The sequence below is a fragment of the Chinchilla lanigera genome, unplaced genomic scaffold (genome assembly GCF_000276665.1).
Source record: "Chinchilla lanigera isolate Chin_1 unplaced genomic scaffold, ChiLan1.0 scaffold00061, whole genome shotgun sequence".
NCBI classification, from domain to species: Eukaryota; Metazoa; Chordata; class Mammalia; order Rodentia; family Chinchillidae; genus Chinchilla; species Chinchilla lanigera.
The window spans coordinates 2,594,888-2,613,388 of record NW_004955462.1 but is presented as its reverse complement, the minus strand read 5'-3'; the positions used below and the strand labels follow the sequence as shown (position 1 = coordinate 2,613,388).

The following is an 18,501-nucleotide window of genomic DNA, read 5'->3' as shown; positions in this document are numbered from 1 at the left end:
ACAATTCTTTGGACCCTATCATGTGTGAGCCATAGCACTATGCAATTAACCTGGCTGAACATGATGAGGTACATGTGTGGTGCTACTGTGACCCTCTAATACTCAAGAGAACAATCTAAGGAGGATCAAGAACTCAAAGGTCATTCTGCTAGGAGGTGGCTGGACAGACATTCTCCTACAACTGCTGTCTACCCAGGACTGCCCCCCAGTACTACGCTATGCACACATACTGGGGACAGAAGACCGAAGTCAACAGTGCAGTCCCTGTTACACGTAGAGCATATGAACAGATACAGTATGTCCCATGCTTTCTAACTAGCAGGAACTTAATCACCATCCTTCTCATTTGTATGTGCTTCCTATACGGACACCTTGGTCCAAACCACATCTTTTTGTTCAGTGGTACCAGGGCCATCCCAGTAAACCTTCCCAAAACATCAGACTCAATTAACTCCATTCTCCATCTTGCCTCTAACTAGGCCTTCATATGTCCTCTCACATTACTTCTTTTAACCTCCAAAGCCGCTTGTTCACCCTCTGGTTGGAATTATGCACAACACCTTATAGCTGATCTTTATTTCCAGTTTCTGGCATCTCTAATTCATCTAGAAATTCTGCTTTCAGGTGTCAATTTCCTGTTCTGAATTCTACAGTAGTTCCTTATACCTACCTAATCCTGTAAGTGTAAAATTCTTGACATTGTGGTTATTTGCTCTAAGAAACAGCTGCTAGATCTACAGATTAGCTAATTCACTAATCTGCAAAGTTTTCTCTGTGCTTTAAAACATGTTGTTTTGATGGAGCTCTATGTCTCATATCAGCTAGGTTAAGTCACTACTTCTTCTCTCACAGAATAAAATTCAGTCTAACTTACGTTAACTGTATCTTTCCTATTCCTGATTGCACTTCTTGATGACATCAGTTAAAGCTTAGTCTTTTTTTTTGTACTGAGAATCAAACTCAAGACCTTGAGCTTGCCAGGCAGGCACTTGTGCCACTGAGCTATATCCCTGGCCCTAAAGTCATAATTTAAAACAGTGCAATTTTAAAAGTTTGATAAAGATACCACTCTTCCTCCATTTCATGTCACTGTAGTTATTTTATAACCAAATTTACTAAAATTTACTAAATTCACACATTTGTTTGTGAGTAAAGACATATGTTGCAGGAAATCATAAAATGAAATAGCTTCCAACAGTTCTAAAATAGCCTATACTCTACCCGTGGAAATACCTGATTGTTTTACTGAGGTATAATGTTAGTAGCACATGTTCTAACAACGACTTCTGTCAACTGAGTAGTTAATAAGTAAGCCTTACTTTGCTGTAGTATAACAGCAATGCAAGTCATAATAGTAACTGTCAAAAACTATCAACCAGTCAGACGCGGTAGCCCATGCCTGTAATCCAAGCACTCTGAGGCTGAGGCAGGAGGAGGATTGTTTCAAGTTCAAAGCCAGCCTGAACTATATAGGCAGAGCTTGTTTCAAAAAGACAAAAAAGGGCCGGGGATATAGCTCAGCAGCACAGAGCCTGCCTAGCAGCATAAATCATAAGTTTCATCCCCGGTACCAAAAAAAAAGACCAAAAAAACCCCAAACAAACAAAGTATCAACCAAACCAACCAACCTCTCTCCCCCTGTCTCTCAACAAGGGCACACTTTCACTCAAGCTATCATAAACTCCTGGGCTCAAATGATCTTCCTGCCTGTCTCCCAAGCAGCTAGGACTACAGGTGTGCACCACTGCATCAGGCTTAAATATATAGGTTTATCGGTTCTTTTTTTTTTTTTTTTCTTTCCTATGCTGGGGATCAAAACTGGGTTTTCACAAGGCTAGGCAAGTGTACTCTACACTGAGGTACAGCCCCAGCCCAGATAACTTTGAACCCTCTAAGAAATCCAGCCTTTTGGTCTACCCTAGAAAATCCCATCTTAAGAACTGTTCTCAGGCTCATGCCCATAGGATTGTAAGAGCTGTCTGTTCCCAAGTTCTCCCCTTAAGTACTGGACATGGTCCAGGAGGGTTTGCACAGACATGAAGAGTACTGGGGAAAGCTGAGCAGGGGGTCACTGTTTTTATTTAAAATCTAAATCCCTAAGTGACTGATGCTATTGAATAGTCATAAGTTAGACTAAACAAGAGACTAGAAATTATTTCATAAAAGTATTTTTTAAAAACTGAAAACAAAACTGATTTTTTTACTTTACATTTCATTACTCTTTCCTTATAGACTATGACTAGAAGCAAAAGATAACCTGGACAATCTACCAAGCAAGCAAAATACTATTATGCAGTTTTCATTTAATTACTATCAATTGTGCCTTCGGTGAAAGTGATTTCACCACTTATTCTACCAATATGATTAAATAAATAACGCAGTCACAAGACCGTAACTATAGAGTCCAAACAAAACACTCCACTAATAGAATCCCTTGGGCATCAGCTCTAAAGCTGTGCTACATACACAGCAAAGTTCCTAGTGATTTCAGACAGTGATCAAATTTGCACTCTAAAAAAGACAGCACAAGAAGTTTTCTGCATAGGACAATGAGAAATCAATGGATGCAAGACCAGCTACAGGGACATAATTATCAACAGTCCACATGGAAAACAACAGGGCTGGAACCACAACAGGAGTTCAAAGAGCAGGAGGCAGGTAAGAGCTCTGTGGAGAATGTGACAATGGGTGTCAGGCAGACAGGATAAAGCCAAGCAAAGGACATCTGAGACTCAGGCTCACTCTGGTGTAGAATGCCACCATTTAGATAAACTGGTTCATACTGGGGGCAATTGTGTACATAAATACAAGCTCAGTATTGAACATCTGCAAGAGCACCATGGTAACTTGCCTCAAAACAAAACAACTCCTCTGCAACTTAGATAGACCAGCTGGGATGAACCTACATATTTTGGTGGTTATTGACACACAGGTTGTCACCAAAACCAGGAGTATAAAGATGTCCCAGAAAAAGGAGAATAAGAAAAAGGATTAGAGCAGAATCTACTTAAGTAATTAAGAATGTGTACACAATAAGCTAAGGTAAAATGAAATGATTAAAGGGATGAGCTTTGGAATCTGACAAAACGTGGATTGAAAGTCTGCCTTTCAACCATTACCTATTTGAGCAGAAGTGAAGTCAATAACCTCTCTTAAGCCTTCACTTTCTCTGCTGGAAAAATGAAGATACCTATTATCTCACAGTTTTGCGCGCACACATCCCATGAACATATATATTTCCTCCACCAGTTACTAAAAGTTCCTAACTAACAGCAGTGTAGCAGTACAAAATTAACCAGACAGATTATCTCAACACTCGTCAGAGGCTGAGGCAGGAGGATCTATCAAGTTCAAGCCCAGCCTGGGCAACTTAGAAATGACTCAGCAAGACCATGCCTCAAAATAAAAAGGGCTGGAGATGCCAGGTGTGGTGGCACACTCAGGAAGCTGAGGCAGGAGGATCTCTGTGAGCTCAAGGCCAGCCTGAACTACAAAGTGAGGCCCCATCTTAAAAAGGGGGGGAGGCAGATGATGAAGATGTAGCTCAGTGGGGAGACCCTCACTCATGCTAGGCAGTGCTCCAATACTAATCTACACCCACAGTACTTACCTAGGGAATTCTGATCATTTCACCTTGGCAGATAAGAAAGTGAAACATCAAGATATTTAATACACGTTGTTTTATAGAAGCGAAAGCCACAGTAAACCCGTGCTTGACAGCCACTGTTCTCTAGTTATATCACACTTTGCTCTTCTAAAAGACACTACCTAGACACTGAGAAATAAGCCCAGGTTCACAGCATGGTGTGATGGTGCATGCTGTAATCCCAGGACTCTAGAGGATGAGGCAAGAGGACTAAATTAGAGGTCAACCAAGCCACAAATGCAACTTAAGAGTGAGGCTGCAGTTCTGTCACAACATCTAGGAGAGCACACATCAAGGAGGCAAAGAGAACGAAGAAGCCAAGAGACTTGAGCATTGCTCTCACAATACAGCAGTGCTACAAGGCATTCTGGGAGCACACGGGGATCTGGAGACCCGGCTCCACTTCCCAGCCTCTGCCTAGTGTGAAAGTAAAGGAGGCCATTCTGAGGCCCACACCACAGTGCATGGGCAAAATGACCACTGCATCTATCTCGGGCCACAACCACCCCAAGAGCAGCGTGGTTAAAGAAGGTTTTTAATGCCCTATACCATGTGTATGCACTATTCACCAATGAACATCTCTGGTTCATACCTAAGGACAGTCATGCCTCCATAAGGATGTTCTGATCAAGGATGGCTCACCTCAATGACAATGGTCCCTGGCATCATACTGTTTGCTGACGTCACGACCACCTTAGCTTTTGTACCTGGAGGCTGTGATGCTCACACAAACTCCCCCAGGGACACCTTTCTCAGAACCTATTCCTGTCACATTTCCATGCACATATGCACAGATCAGAGAGGATCAGCACACCAAAGACCCAAGCAGGAGGCAGGACAGGAATGGAGAGGCAACATCTGAAGAGTAGGTCAGAAATAGCAACTCAGAAAAAGGACGAGGAGGTATAGCTCAGGGTTAGAGCATCTGACTGCAGAAAAAGGTCGGACATGGAGCAGTCAGAATGAGCCTCCCGGTAAGTGAATGGGCCCAGAAGACGGACAGCTCACACCAGCTGTGCTTCCCAGAAACACTATCGCTGAACGCCAGTGTCAATGAGAACCTACAAGGGGACATGAGCTTAGGTCTACCCCGACTTTCACCTAAACTGAATGTCCACATTGATCTCTACTGAAATTTAACAGTACCTGCGGGCTGCAGGCAATGTAAAGAAACAGAGCCAGGACATTAAATACAGTTCTAGTTCTCACAGAACAATTTTCTACACACAGTATGGTTCCCCAATACCCACCAGACTCAGACTAGACCTTTCCCAGTAGAGGGGAACATTCACTTAAGAAGCAGTTATTTAATTCTGTATATTTCAGGAGTAAATAATAAACAAATATTCTTTCACTTATTGAATGCAAGCAATACTATTTAGATTGTCAAGATTTAAAAAAGCACACTTACCTATATAAGCAGTCCATATAATCTGCACCCTTGCTATATTCTTCCCAATACCTATGATACATAACAAGTACTTGTTCTTCAGACTCTAGAACTCTCTATATAAACAAAGAAAACATTTTTATTTAGAAAGCGCTAATCATTTTCATTGTAAAATACAAAATGTATAAAAACTCACCTTCAAAAATAGGTACTTCAAGCATTATAAGTTACATTCACAAACTGTACTTTAACTACCTCCAATACAAATGAAATAACTGGGAACCCAGGGCATGGAGGCACATGCCTATAATCCCAGCACTCAGGAGGCTGAGGCAGGAGGATCCCCATGAGTTTGAGGTCAACCTGAACTACATAGTGAGACCCTGTCTCAAAAAAAAAAAGTATGAAACAACTAGGGGAAACATAAGCCTAGGATTTATAAGTGAGGCCTTCATCACATAGATTATTTCATGCCAAGATAAAAGGATAAAAAATGTATTGGTCTCATTGTCTTTGGAACAGAGTATGAAGATCAGTTTAAAACAGAAGAACATGACCCTTTTGTCATGTATCTGCTTCCTCAAATCCAATACTTTTGATCGGCCAAGTTATATTAGTATATCATCACCTTAATGTTATGAATGGAAATTGAGACCTTTTCCCCAGAATGAGATTTTTACATTTATTTAACAGATAGCTATTACTTTTAAAAAAGTAAAAATCAAACAGAAATCTGTCTACTTTTTTAATAATTTACTTGTAAATCCATGCCTGTAATCCCAGCACTACTGAAGACTGAGGCAGGAGGGTCACAAGTTCATGCTCAGCCTCAACAACTTAGTGACCTAGTGAGATCCTGACTCAAAATAACAGAAAAAAGGCTGGGGCTGCAGCTCAGGGCAAAGGGCCGAATCTCATTCCCAGTGTCGCCAACTGACACCGTGTAAGGGAAATCCAGTCTGGCCATAAGAAACACACTAGAATGATGTTCAACAGACCTGAAAGTTCTCTGAACTGTTTTTCCATTACCTGTCCACATGTCCTTAGGTAAGATATGACCTCAGTTTTTATCTAATTCTCTGATGAAGTGCCATGCTTGCAAACTCAGAATTTTAACAATTAAAACCTTATGATAAAAATAACCTAAAAATAGCACTTTTCTATCAAATTGGTATATTAAAAAAGAACATCTGCTCTTAATGCTGGGGAATAAAGCACCCTTAATGAACTGATTCTGGTGGCTGGACTTAACAAACCTAGAAAATACTGTATCAATTAATATATGTTAAAAACAATAAAACAGGTGTGTGACCAAGCAATTTCCATGCCTAGGAATTTATCTGATAAAAACCATGGGGCTAGAGCTCAATGGTAGAGAGGGGACACTTGGCATGCACAAGAGCTTAAATCTGATCCCAAGCACTAAAAAAAATTATCATAGTCACACAATGATAATTTGACCAGAACCATGTTTACAATATTGAATTATTTAAAGTAGGATCTATCCAGCAACATGAGTATTTAAACAGCATCTCCAAACAATGAAAAATTTATGTCTTCCACAGCTATGAATTATTATATAACCAAAGTTCACTAGCTTACAATAGCAAACATTTTTTGCTTTTTTTTTTTTTTGAGACAGGTCTCCCCCTATGTAATCCAGGCTGACCTTGACCTCATAGTAACCCTCTTGCCTCAGCCTCCTAGGTGCTGGGACTATAGGCATGCACCACTATATCCAGTATAATAGCAAACTTTGAAACAAGCTAACAGTAAGACCACATTAGAGTACTTTCTGCCAAAACCACTTTCAGGAGCTAATAAATGCTCATGCTGAAACACTAACATGTACTTGCCATGAACAAAGAAAAAACAGAGTAATTCCACTACTGAGACCATAATCTTAAGTGAAATAAATCAAACACATACATATAATTACTGCCTGGTCAGGGCGGGGGATGTAGCTCAGTTGTAGAATACTTGCCAAGCATGAACAAATCCCTGAGTTCAATCCCCAGTACCATAAATAAATACTGCCTGGTCTTTCTGGTGTAAGAAACCGAAACTATAAATAAGGACCAAAATGTATGGTAGATACTGTGAAACAGGAAGAAAATGTTCAAATGAGAAAGGAAACAGGGAGGGGGAGGGAGCAAGGAAAAAAGGAAAAGAAAAAAATGAGAAAAGGAAAAAACAGAAACAAAGTTTGCATAAACAAGGAAGGGAAGAGGGGTTAAAGGGAGAGTAGGGGAATGGGGAAAGAATGAATCAAGTTATATATATCATATACAAGTACAAATTCCCTATGATGAATGCTATCATTATGTACATCTAAAATGTACCAATAAACTTAATTAAAAAAAAAATAGAGCAATTCCTCCAAATGCTTTAAGGCCATGATCAATTGCGCCTACTTAGGGGTTGTTACTACCCTGGGCTCCCATGCACAGGATGAGACACTCCATGAGGACTGTGCCCCTGCTGTATGGCCTCACAGCTCAGTCCACAGGTGGCTGCTAAGGGAGCTTCCACGGCTGTCACAACAGCAAGTAACAGGCAGAATGAGGACCGCAGCCAGGCAGGAATTAGTTCCTTGAGGTCCCGAGAAGACGGACTGCCTAGAGAAGTCAGAAATGCTGCCAAGGGCAAAATGCTGCCAAACTCCAGTCTACACACAACCTGCACTTGGCACAACCGGCCGCAGACAGCGCCGACCCCACTCACACTGCTCTCCCGCTTCACTTTAGGTGTCTGAAGACACTATACACCACGAGCAGACGGCTGAAGGGCTGAAAATAATAGAGATCTACCAACAGGCAGGAATTAGAGGTAAATTTTAATTGTATAAACATCTAGAGGACAGCACAGTGTATTTTCACTGAATAAACCTTCAGCCTACGCTGCTCCTTCACGCACTAGTTACACAATCTTGAATAATTAACCTCATTTCCCTTGGAGAACAAGAACATAATGCTTGATTTAAAGATCTTAAAAATAGCTGAGTGTGGTGGCGCACGCCTGTAATCCCAACGCTCGGGAGGCTGAGGCAAGAGGACTGCCCAGAGTTTGCGGCCAGCCTGGGCTAGCTAGTGAGTTCAGGCCTATGCAGCGAGACCCTCTCTCTCAAAAAAAAAAAAAAAATCTTAAAAATATACATAATTTGAAAAATGGTGTTTAAGAAACTTGAAAAAACCTGAATTTGATACAAGTTATACCGTGGAAGACAATAAACAGGTCAAATAACTATGCAGCTATAAACATATTTATATTATGTATATATTGTTGCTTACCTTGTGCAAATGCCGAACGTGACTTTCCAAAAAACTCTTGGTTTCTGTGTAAAGTCTTTCTCCAAGAGGTTCAGGATAGGCCACACATAAAGCATAGATATCTCTAGTTAAATTATTAAGGTTTTCATATTTGTTAGAGTTAGAATTTTAAGCTACTGAGACTTAAATTTGGTAATTAAAAAGTAAAAATTTATTTTGTGAGTTATGCTTATAATACACATAATGTTATAGTATGTGTAATACTGTAGTACTGTTTAATATATAAGTCAAAGGTAAAACATATAATCATGCTTTAAAAATCACTATAAAATTCACTTATTTATTCATTAAAGACGTTTTTTAGCTGACTATGGCAATGTACACCTATAATCTCAGCAGTCTAGGAAGCTGAGGCAGGAGGAGGACGATCATAAATTCAAGCACAGTCTAGGCAACTTAACAACACAGCAAGACCCTGACTCAAAATTTTAAAAAGGGGTATGGTAGGATGTAGCTCATGAGAGGGTCCTGGGTTCAATCTCTAGTACCATAAATATAAAAGTTCTTATTGAGAATTATTTCAAAGCACTACAAAAAGAATGCATCCTCACAGAATTTAAAATCCAAAAGATTTCCAGCCTGAACTGGAAAATCGACATACTCAGACACCTTTAAAATCAAGTTCATCACCAGGTATGGTGGCGTAGGCCTGTAATCCCAGCACTTGGGAGGCTGAGATACGAGGATCATTCCAAGTTCGAGGCCAGCCTGGGCTACAAAGTGAGCTCAAGGCCAGCCTGAACTGTACAAGCAAGACAAAAAGACAAAAAACAAAAACAAAATCAAGTTCATGTAGGACGTTATGACATATTATCAACAAAGAGCCATGGAATACCACAAAAGGCAAGTATGTATACACAATTTTGAGAAATTATAAAAATTTCTCATTGGACACATTCTGCTACCTCACAGTGGCCAACATGTTGTACAACCTAGCCATGACTTTCCCCATTTATTCCATTATTTGAAATACAGTATGAATAGTAATAATAACGTCAACTAGTCAGTTAAGGTTTTTGAACTCCCTTAAATAGCCTGCTAGGTAGATTTATTTGCTCTAGCACAGAGAGCTCTGAACCAGGAGTTAAGGGAAACGAGATCTAAGTGACACTTCATTTGTGCTAACAGTAATCTTGACCAAGTTGCTTAGCGTCTCTTGAGTTGCCATTTCCATTTTTCCTTTTTTAAAATTACTCTTTGAGGGCTGGGGATTTAGCTCAGCGGCAAAGCGCCTGCCTGGCAAGCACAAGGTTGTGAGTTCGGTTCCTGGTACCGGAGAAAAACCAAAAAAAAAACAAACAAAAAAAAATAAAATAAAATTACTCTTTGAGGCCAGGCATGGTGGTGCACACCGGAAATAAGTTTATGCAGGATGGAGTCAAGCATTTTTAACCAAAAGTAAGAAAATGTTACAAAAGAAAAATCTTTCATAAAATATGAATAAGGGCCAGGAATAATGTTACATGCCTGTAATTCGGGCACTCTGAAAGGTTGAGACAGGATCCTAAGTTTGAGACCAACCTGGTCAACTTAGTGAGACCTTGTCTCAAAAAGGGAAGTTGCTCAATGCAGTCTCAGTTGATTATGTAGAATTTCAACCAACTACCTAAAAGATATTTACTAAATAGTTTAGTTTTCTCTAATCTCTTCAAATATCCAGCCATTCTAGATATGTTTGCCCCTTAGAAAAATCACTTTTGAAGAACACTTTCAGCCTCTAATTCAACTGTGGTTTGGTTATAGAAAAGATACTTACAAGAAATGGGAAATAACCAGAGTTCAGATTTCAGTATCTTCCAAGACTCTTATTTTCAAAGTCCATCTTTTGGGAGCCAGAATAAAATAAAAAATCTCTAATATTTATGAACTACCCATTACACAAATTCCTACAATCAAATCAGAAACACAGCTGTTCCTGAACAAAACCTCTGAACAAGTTTCAGTAAGATGACAGCGTAGGTGAACAGGAACATCATTTTAGTACACTGTCTATCAAAAAGTCCTTCCTACACTTGCCCTAAATTTTGAGTTTTAATAATATGAACTTAATTACATGGTGCCTCAGTTCACAAACTTAATTTTTTCCAGATTCTGGTCACACACCAAATTGGATGAGAGCCAAATCAAACTCAATGGTTAGGTTTGATGTTGACCTTAGGAGGAATTTTGATTTCATTCTCATTCAATTCAGTTTGAAACCAGAAACATGGAAAGAATTAAATTCAAGCCGGGTGTGGTGGCGCCTATAATCCCACCACTTAGAAAGCTGAGGCAGGAGGATCACTGTGAGTTCCAGGCCAGCCTGGGCTACAAAATGAGTTTAAGGCTAGCCTTAACTGTATAGTGAGGCCTTGTCTCAAAAAAAAAAAAATTAAATTTGTGAACTGAGTATATGTAGTAAGTAAAACCAGTGAGGGTTTCACAATGGTAATAAAAGTAAAGATCTTAAAATGGAAAATGGTATAGAGCTGGGGTGCCTATAACCTCAGTACTCTGGGAGACTGAGGCAGGAGGATCAGAAGCTTAAGCCCAACCTGGGCAATTTAGTGAGACCAAACTAAATTTTAAGAAGGCTAGGGCACAAAGATCAAAGCAGAGCCCAGCCTGGGCAACTTTGCAACTCTTTCTTAAAAAAAAAAATAAATAAAAAGAGTGGGAAATGTAGCTCAGTGTAAAGGTCCTGAGTTCTACCCCCAGAGCTGAAAAGCAAAACGTATTTCCATCTCAATCACTGAATTTGCTATTCTACCTCCTCCTAGAACACGCTATTACTTGGAAGGATCCCCCCAGCCCAACTGTTAAAGGCTTGCTCCCCTACCTACGACACTACTAGGATGTGGTAGATACCTTTGGGAGACATAGCCTCGTGGAAGTCAGGTCATGAAGAAGTTATGTCATGCGACTGTGCCCCTGAAGGGATGGATCCTGGGATCCCAGTTCCTGATTCTCTATCTCCTAGACACCATGAAACCAGCAGCTCCCACCCCCACGTGCTCCCATATGCTCCCACGTGCTCCCACCATGATGTGCTGCCCCACCAAAGGCACTGTGCCAACTGACCAAGGACTTAAACAGAGGCAAAACAAACTCTTCCTACTTAGAAGCTGATTGTCCCAATTATTTTGCTACAATGTAGAAGACTAACACTAACATTTTCAGCCCAGACAGCTAAGTGGCCTGTTCCCTCAGTTTGCTAAAGTCTTTACCCAGGGGTTACCATTCTCAGAAGATGCTCCACAACCACCTTACCTAAAGGGGCCACCTGCACACAAGCACTCCATGCCTTCTCCAGTTCTGTCCCTGCCATTTTTCTCCACAACATCTACTTCTGCCTATTACTAGGAGACACTGACATTAGACTTTTTAAAATGTGATAAATGTCTGTTTCTCTTATTATTTTTTTTTTTTGGTACTGAGAATCAAACTCAGGACCTTGCGCTTGCCAGGCAGGCACTTATGCCGCTGAGCTATATCCCCAGCCCTGTTTCCCTTATTATAATAAGAGCTAGTTTAAATCACAACTGTCTGCTTAAGGCCTATAGTAGAGCCTGAAAGATATATGAAGTGCTTAGTTTACCGCCATACCACCCCAAACCTGCCCAATCTTGTCTGATCTCAGAAGCTAAGCAAGGTTGGGCCTACCTAGTACTTTATTGAGAAATATAGTAAGTGCTCAATAAGTATGAAATAAAAGGTTATACAATACTGGTTGCCACAAGACATGATGAATGTGGAAATGTAAGTAATATATTTAAAATACTGACCTTGGAAGTTCTCTCATTTCAATAAATTTAAACAAATTTAATTCTCCCCACCGTTAATTTCACAACATTTATCAAGCTGCCACTAAAAGGATACGAAAAGCGATCGTTCCATGTTGTTCTCTCGACATATTCCAACATGACAACTGCTTTGATTGTAGTCAGGAGTTTGTTCCATGTTTCATCAAAATCTACTACTCTTGGTTTCAAAGACATTGTGCAAGTTTAGTGTTGAAATCTGTTGATTAAAAACAATAGCACTGTTAGCATTAATTCCATAAACTTGGTTGTTTTTAAAGCAATGTGTATTTTAAAACGGTACAATAAATGAAAGGTCTTGAAAAAACTGGTAAGTGGTAAAAATACAGTAAATGTTGGCTACCACCTTTTCATGACAAGGAATTTCACAGAATGGAAAACTACAAATTATTTGTGAACAAGGTGTCACATCAGTGACTTCTAAGCTTCAATAATATGTTGGAAAAAAGGTGGAACCTAACTAACCAAAATCCCAACTCCCATCATGCAAAGTATGCAGGAGACACTCAACAAAAGGGTTTTGCCCATAAATCCTTGCAGTCTGCAGTCCTTAAATTGGGGGATGATTTGTATGCAAGCAAATATAAGACACAAGAAAATAAAGGCTTTATCTTCATATCACTTTTGGTAAAAAAGATTAGGGAGGAAATCTACATTTATATTAAAATAAATGGGCTGTACTGTGCAGTAGGACTCACATAAACACATTCTATACAGTATTTATTAATTTCTTATAATAACCCTAAAATGGCTGCTATAATTTTCCACATTTTAAAGATAATGAGCCTGTGCTGGGGGTGTAGCTCAGTGTTAGAGCACTGCAAGGCCCTGGGTTCTATCCCCTATACCACAAAAAATGAGTAAAGATGAAGAGACTCCCATTTACACATGTCTCTTAATAACCAAACCCAGAATCTGAACCTGGATCCTGTGACTTCCTGAAACTGCTCTCCACTGCCATTCCTGCACTTTTATGACCGGCCACTTAGAAACCAGAGTTGGCTTCTTTGAAATAAAAGATATCATGGCCCCCTAAAGGATGCACATGGCATTCCACACCTAGGTGTCTTAGGGTGGCCAAGGAAGTTCTCCTAAATGTCAAAACATAACAAAACTACCGGTCTCAAAATTCAAAAAAGGTTATAAATCTAGAAATGAATACTCTAAATTCTGTCAGATGTATTATATAATCCTAGACTAGTTGCTTCACATTCTTCAACATGAACAGCAACAAAGGTTTTCTTCAAGACAGGCATGGTGGTACACACCTGGGCCACAAATTCAGCACAGCTGACATTCAGCAGGTTGGCAGGCATATTTTTCTCCTACATGATTTTGAAGGCCCCAGTGAGATCTTTGGAAGGAGGGTCAAAAATATTTATCACATGTTAGACTTCAAGGAAGCCCGTATGTTGGCAGAATGGTGAAGAGCAGAAAAACAGCCTCTTTGAGATTTGTTGTCCCAACACTGGAATATAGCAACGTGAGGAAGAAAAGGAGGGAAGTGGGTCTCTAGGGCCCAGCAAGGATCCGAATCAAGAACTGAAGTGCACGGGGAAAGTGAAGAGACAGACTGCAATGCAGAAGAAGGTGGCAAGCAGCACTTTCTTCCTGAGCCCTGATTCACTGCATGAGAGGGATGGCTTGAACCTGAAGACACACGGTGACTATTAGCAATCCCAGAGGCCTTCATGAAGAAACACACCAGGGTAAGGGAGCAGATGACACAGCAGACTGCAGTGATGGGTGAGTTATTTGGGTTCAGGAAAAGGCCCTTGGACAGTAGCCATCTTGGAGAGAGGACAACTGAGCTCAGAATTCAGAGCAACTGTAGCTGGCTCCATTTAGCGGCTCCCAGTGTCAGGAAGAGGCAGAGCTGAATTCAGGAGCTCAAGGAGCTCAGTTCAGACAACACTACAGGCCAGTGCCAAAGAACCAGGGGCTACACCAAACAGGCAGCAACTTCTCATCCCCAATAAATTGAAGAGGTAGGATCTTGCAGAAGAGTCAAAATCCAAAAGCCAGCTACACCTGGAAGATATCTGAGTAGTCATTTCCTAAGGCTTTTAAATACTAGCAAAAAAGCTACTTGCTGTTAGCAATTTACAAGCATCAACCCAAGAATTAAACTAAAAAAAAAAAAATTGGAAAATAAGAAGACACTACTGAAGCAAGATATAATCCCAGCTCACCAAAGGCAAACACAAAGGGAAATCAGGTGGAACAAACTGAAAGCCACCCATCTGGGCCCTCTGAACTGCTAACAGTGGAAGTACAAAGCAGATGAATGAGGCTACAGAAAAATATTGAATTAGAAATAATCTCTCGAATAACTATAGAGATGGTGACCACAATGAAGGACATGGCTAGTGACTCTAGAGCAGACAGAGATATGAAAATAAAAAAAAAAATAGGGGCACTTAGGAAAATGATGGAAACCATGAATGCCCAACATAGAAGAGAAATAGACTATGAAACAGATTCAAAGAGACATTCAAGAGATTAACAATTTCAAGTATATGCAGCAGAATGAGCCAATGGGAGGACAAAATATCAGATACAGAAGACAAGATCGCAATTAGCGATCATAAAAAGAAGGATTTTTTAAAAATAGCATGGGACCACAAAAAAAAAAAAAAAATCAATCCAACAGCTGCCAGACGATACAAAGAAGAAGAATGTAAGATTGATCGGAGTCAATGAAAAAGCAGGACATAGCACCAATGACATAAAAACCTGTTCATAGACGTCATGGCAGAAAACTTCCCTGGCAGAGAAAAATAATTTCACATACAGGTAAGTGAGGCATATAGAACTCTCATTAGCCATGATCAAGAAAACTCTACACCAAGGCAAGTAACAGTCAAGAGTCCACAAATTTAACACAAGAACAGAATATTAAAAGCTGTTAGAGGGCCAGGCATGGCAACATATCCCTGTAATCCCAGCACTCAAGAGGCTGGGGCCAGAGGATCATTGCAAGTTCCAGACCAGACGGGGCTACAAAGTGAGCTCAAGTCTACCCTGAACTGCACAGTGAGACCCTGTCTCAAAAGACAAAAAAACAAACAAAAGCTGTTAGAGAAACAAATCATTTATAATGAAAGCCCATCAAAATCACAGCAGACTTCAACACAAACCTTCAAGTCAAGGACAGCTTGAAGTACTTCAAGTCCTAAAACAACCTCCAACTGAGACTGATATACCCTGCAAAACTACCTTTCAAAATTGGTGGAGAATACAGTGTGCCAAAGGAGGGTCACCAAGCAGGAAAAACCTCCCATACTTTCACAGAAACACACACTGTCAAGCAAGGATGTGACCCATCCTGATTGTGACAATGATAGAGGAGCTGAGAGACTCTATACATGTTTCCAAAGTAATACCTGAGGAAACTTAACTGACCTTGATAGACAGCAAGAGCTTACTTTTTATTAATACAAGTCTCACTTTAACTTTGTCTTAAACACCCAGCAGAAAAATACAACCAAAAGATGTGTAAAAGCAATACCACAGTAATAAGAGCTAGCTATAAAAGGGAGTTCCAATTGCTGACCCTCCTTCTGTCAGTTTATAGCTACACCAGTAGCTAGGCACTATGGTTCACTAAGACAGGAGAAACTACAGTGGAATCTTTAAAAGCACAGTAAGAGTCTTTAAATTCCTTCTCTCCATCTTCTTACAGCTAAACTAGAAAGACTTATAATGAGAAATATCAGACTTATAACCTCCATCAGTAGAGGGGTCTAAAAAGCAACTAGGTATAACTGCTACTCCAAATGCTCTTAGTTTTTCCATGTGGCTCTTTCTTCAAGCTGCTTTTTCATTCTAGCATTCATGCTCTGACTATACACGCTTTAATTTCTTGGAAAATTTTGTTTATTCTTGCCTACAGGCTGCCAAACTCCAAGTGATCATTCAAATGGAACCAATGATAAAGGTGCCTGGCTCCTTTTACCAGCATCCATTAGATCAATCTCGTAAAGGGAAATTATAACTACTAAACTGCAACATGACTTCCAGCTATTAGATTAGCTGAACTCACTGTGGTTTCCCCTACACTGATCCTTCTCAGCTCAAAGCAGCTAGATGAAAACTATGCCCCTTCTTCCCTAACTGAAGTTAGGGATATTCTCTTCAGAGGGGGAAATATTATAGACAGCTAAGTTAGCTAGAAATATAGTATGCAGCCAGACAAGCCTGGGCCCTTGAGGGAGTCAGTGCAGGAGATGAAAATATATCAAGGCTGAGCTTGGAGGCTGTCTTGGGTTACTTTTCTCTAGTTGCTGAGAAAATATCCAACACCCAAAACTAAGAAAGGAAGGGTTTATTTAGCTCACAGTTTGTGGAGGTTTTAGTCCATAATCAGCTGGCTCCAAGGCAGGGTGGTGGTATGGCACAGGGCTAACAGCACAAGGTAGCAGAAGACAGCAAAAACAACAAGAGCAAAAGTAGGAGAGCAAGCCTCTTTTCCTCCCTTATATTGTATGCCCGCGCATACAACCACCCTAGGGTGGTTCCTTTACACCCACACCATCTTTACGCCCTCCTCTTACACAGGCTCAGGATGTTTACAAAATCAGGACCCTGCTGAGTTGCTTAGTTAAGCTTCTAACTTCAAGTTGACACAACGCATCAATCATTACAGAGGAGCATCTGAAGATTAAAGTTACCATGGCTAGTTTTATATACTTGCCTAAGGGATGAACAGAGGTTTTGGATCATTGATATCACCCTTTTGAGATTTCCCATTATCTCATTAGGGGTGGGCCATCCTCTCCCACCTACTAAAACTAAGACTAAAGACAACAAGACTATAGATTATTGACCAAGATTAATGATGTCACTCATGTACCCTTGCTAGCATTAGATCAGTATTACCTAAGTGACTATACTTGCAATCTTATTGGCTGATCATAATTTTGACCCATGTTGTACCCACCTCATGATTCTGCTCTATAAAACTTCCTTTGAGAGATGGGCTCATTGGCAACCCATTCCGGACCCCTCCTGTCTCTCAGGTTTTCCCATATCCTACTCCCCCAATTCCTTTTCTCCAAAAAATTTTCCTACTCTCAAAATTGATGGAGAAATAAGATACTTCCATGACAAAGAATAACTGAGGATATTCATGAACACCAAACCAGCATTCTAAAATGTTCTGAAGGACATTCTAGAAAGAGATAACAAGGACTACAACTCCATGAACCCCAACAGAATGAATCTTCAGTTAATCAGAAGGGGAAAAAAGGAGATCAACAGTGGGAAAATAACATGAGGATAAGTCAATACATTTCAGTTATAACCATCAATGTTAACGGACTCAACTTGCCAAGCAAAATAAACAGACTGGCAGAATGGATCATGAAACAAGATCCCACATGCCTGTAATCGGGAGGCTGAGGCAGGAGGATCCTTGCGAGTTCGAGATCAGCCTGGGCTATAATAAGAGCTCAAGGCCAGCCTGAACTGCATAGCGAGACCCTGTCTCAAAAAGGCAAAAAAAAGCAAGATCCAACAATATGGTACATACAAAAAACACATTTAATTCAAAAAGAAATTCATAGGCTGAAAGCCAAAGGATGGAAAATAATATTCCATGCAACAGGAACCCAGAAAACAGCAGGCATAGCTATTCTATTTGAAAACAAAGTAGTTTCAAGCCTAGACAGATTAAGAGACAAAAGTTACTACCACTTAAGTGAACAAAATAAGAAGGAAAGATAGCAACTATATAAAACAATTATTGATGGACATGAAAAAAATCAAGAGCACTAATACAACTGTAATGGGGGAATTCAAGACCCTGGTGTCACAAAGAGATCAATTAGACCAAAATATATATATATATATATCAGAACTGAATCAACTTTTGAACAAGTGGACTTAGTACATGTCTGCAGAGTGTCTTACTCCACAACATGAGAATATATATTTCTTCTCAGCTGCACACAAGACATGGAACATTCTTCAAAATAGACCACATACTAGCTCAAAGAACAGGCTTAAGTAAATGAAAAGGAATTCAAATTATCCCATGCATACTATCAGACCACAATGCAGTGAAATTGGAAATCAATGGCAAAAGAAACCACAAGAACTTCATAAACACATGGAAATTAAATAACACCTTCCTGAACAACCAATGGAATTAAAGAAATTAGGCAATTAAATGATAATGCCAATACAGTTGTCCCCTGCTATATCATGGCTCACTTATCGCAGTTTCACTGTATCATGGGTTTTTAAAAAAATATGTATCTAGGGCTGGGGATACAGCTCAGCAGCACAAGTGCCTGCCTGGCAAGTGCAAGGTCCTGAGTTTGATTCCCAGTA

At 40.0% G+C, this 18,501-nt stretch overlaps 1 protein-coding gene and 1 long non-coding RNA gene across 5 annotated transcripts in view; one reads left to right on the top strand and one right to left on the bottom strand.

Annotated features, from left to right (window-relative positions):
• The window catches only part of Cul2 (cullin 2), a 79,733-nt gene that overhangs the window by 46,461 nt on the left and 14,771 nt on the right, over nt 1–18,501 (bottom strand). For all 4 annotated transcript variants that reach the window (XM_013521461.1, XM_013521460.1, XM_005398124.2 and 1 more), the window contains 3 exons: nt 12,224–12,364; nt 8,327–8,429; nt 5,058–5,152 (listed from right to left, as the gene is read on the bottom strand). In XM_013521461.1, the coding sequence (XP_013376915.1) occupies nt 5,058–5,152; nt 8,327–8,429; nt 12,224–12,342 (317 nt within the window). In that variant the 5' untranslated portion in view covers nt 12,343–12,364. The remainder of the gene's footprint in view (nt 1–5,057; nt 5,153–8,326; nt 8,430–12,223; nt 12,365–18,501) is intronic.
• LOC106150051 lies at nt 2,441–11,691 on the top strand. The gene is made up of 3 exons (XR_001236617.1): nt 2,441–2,658; nt 7,784–7,865; nt 11,125–11,691. It is a non-coding gene; the product is annotated as an uncharacterized LOC106150051 (long non-coding RNA).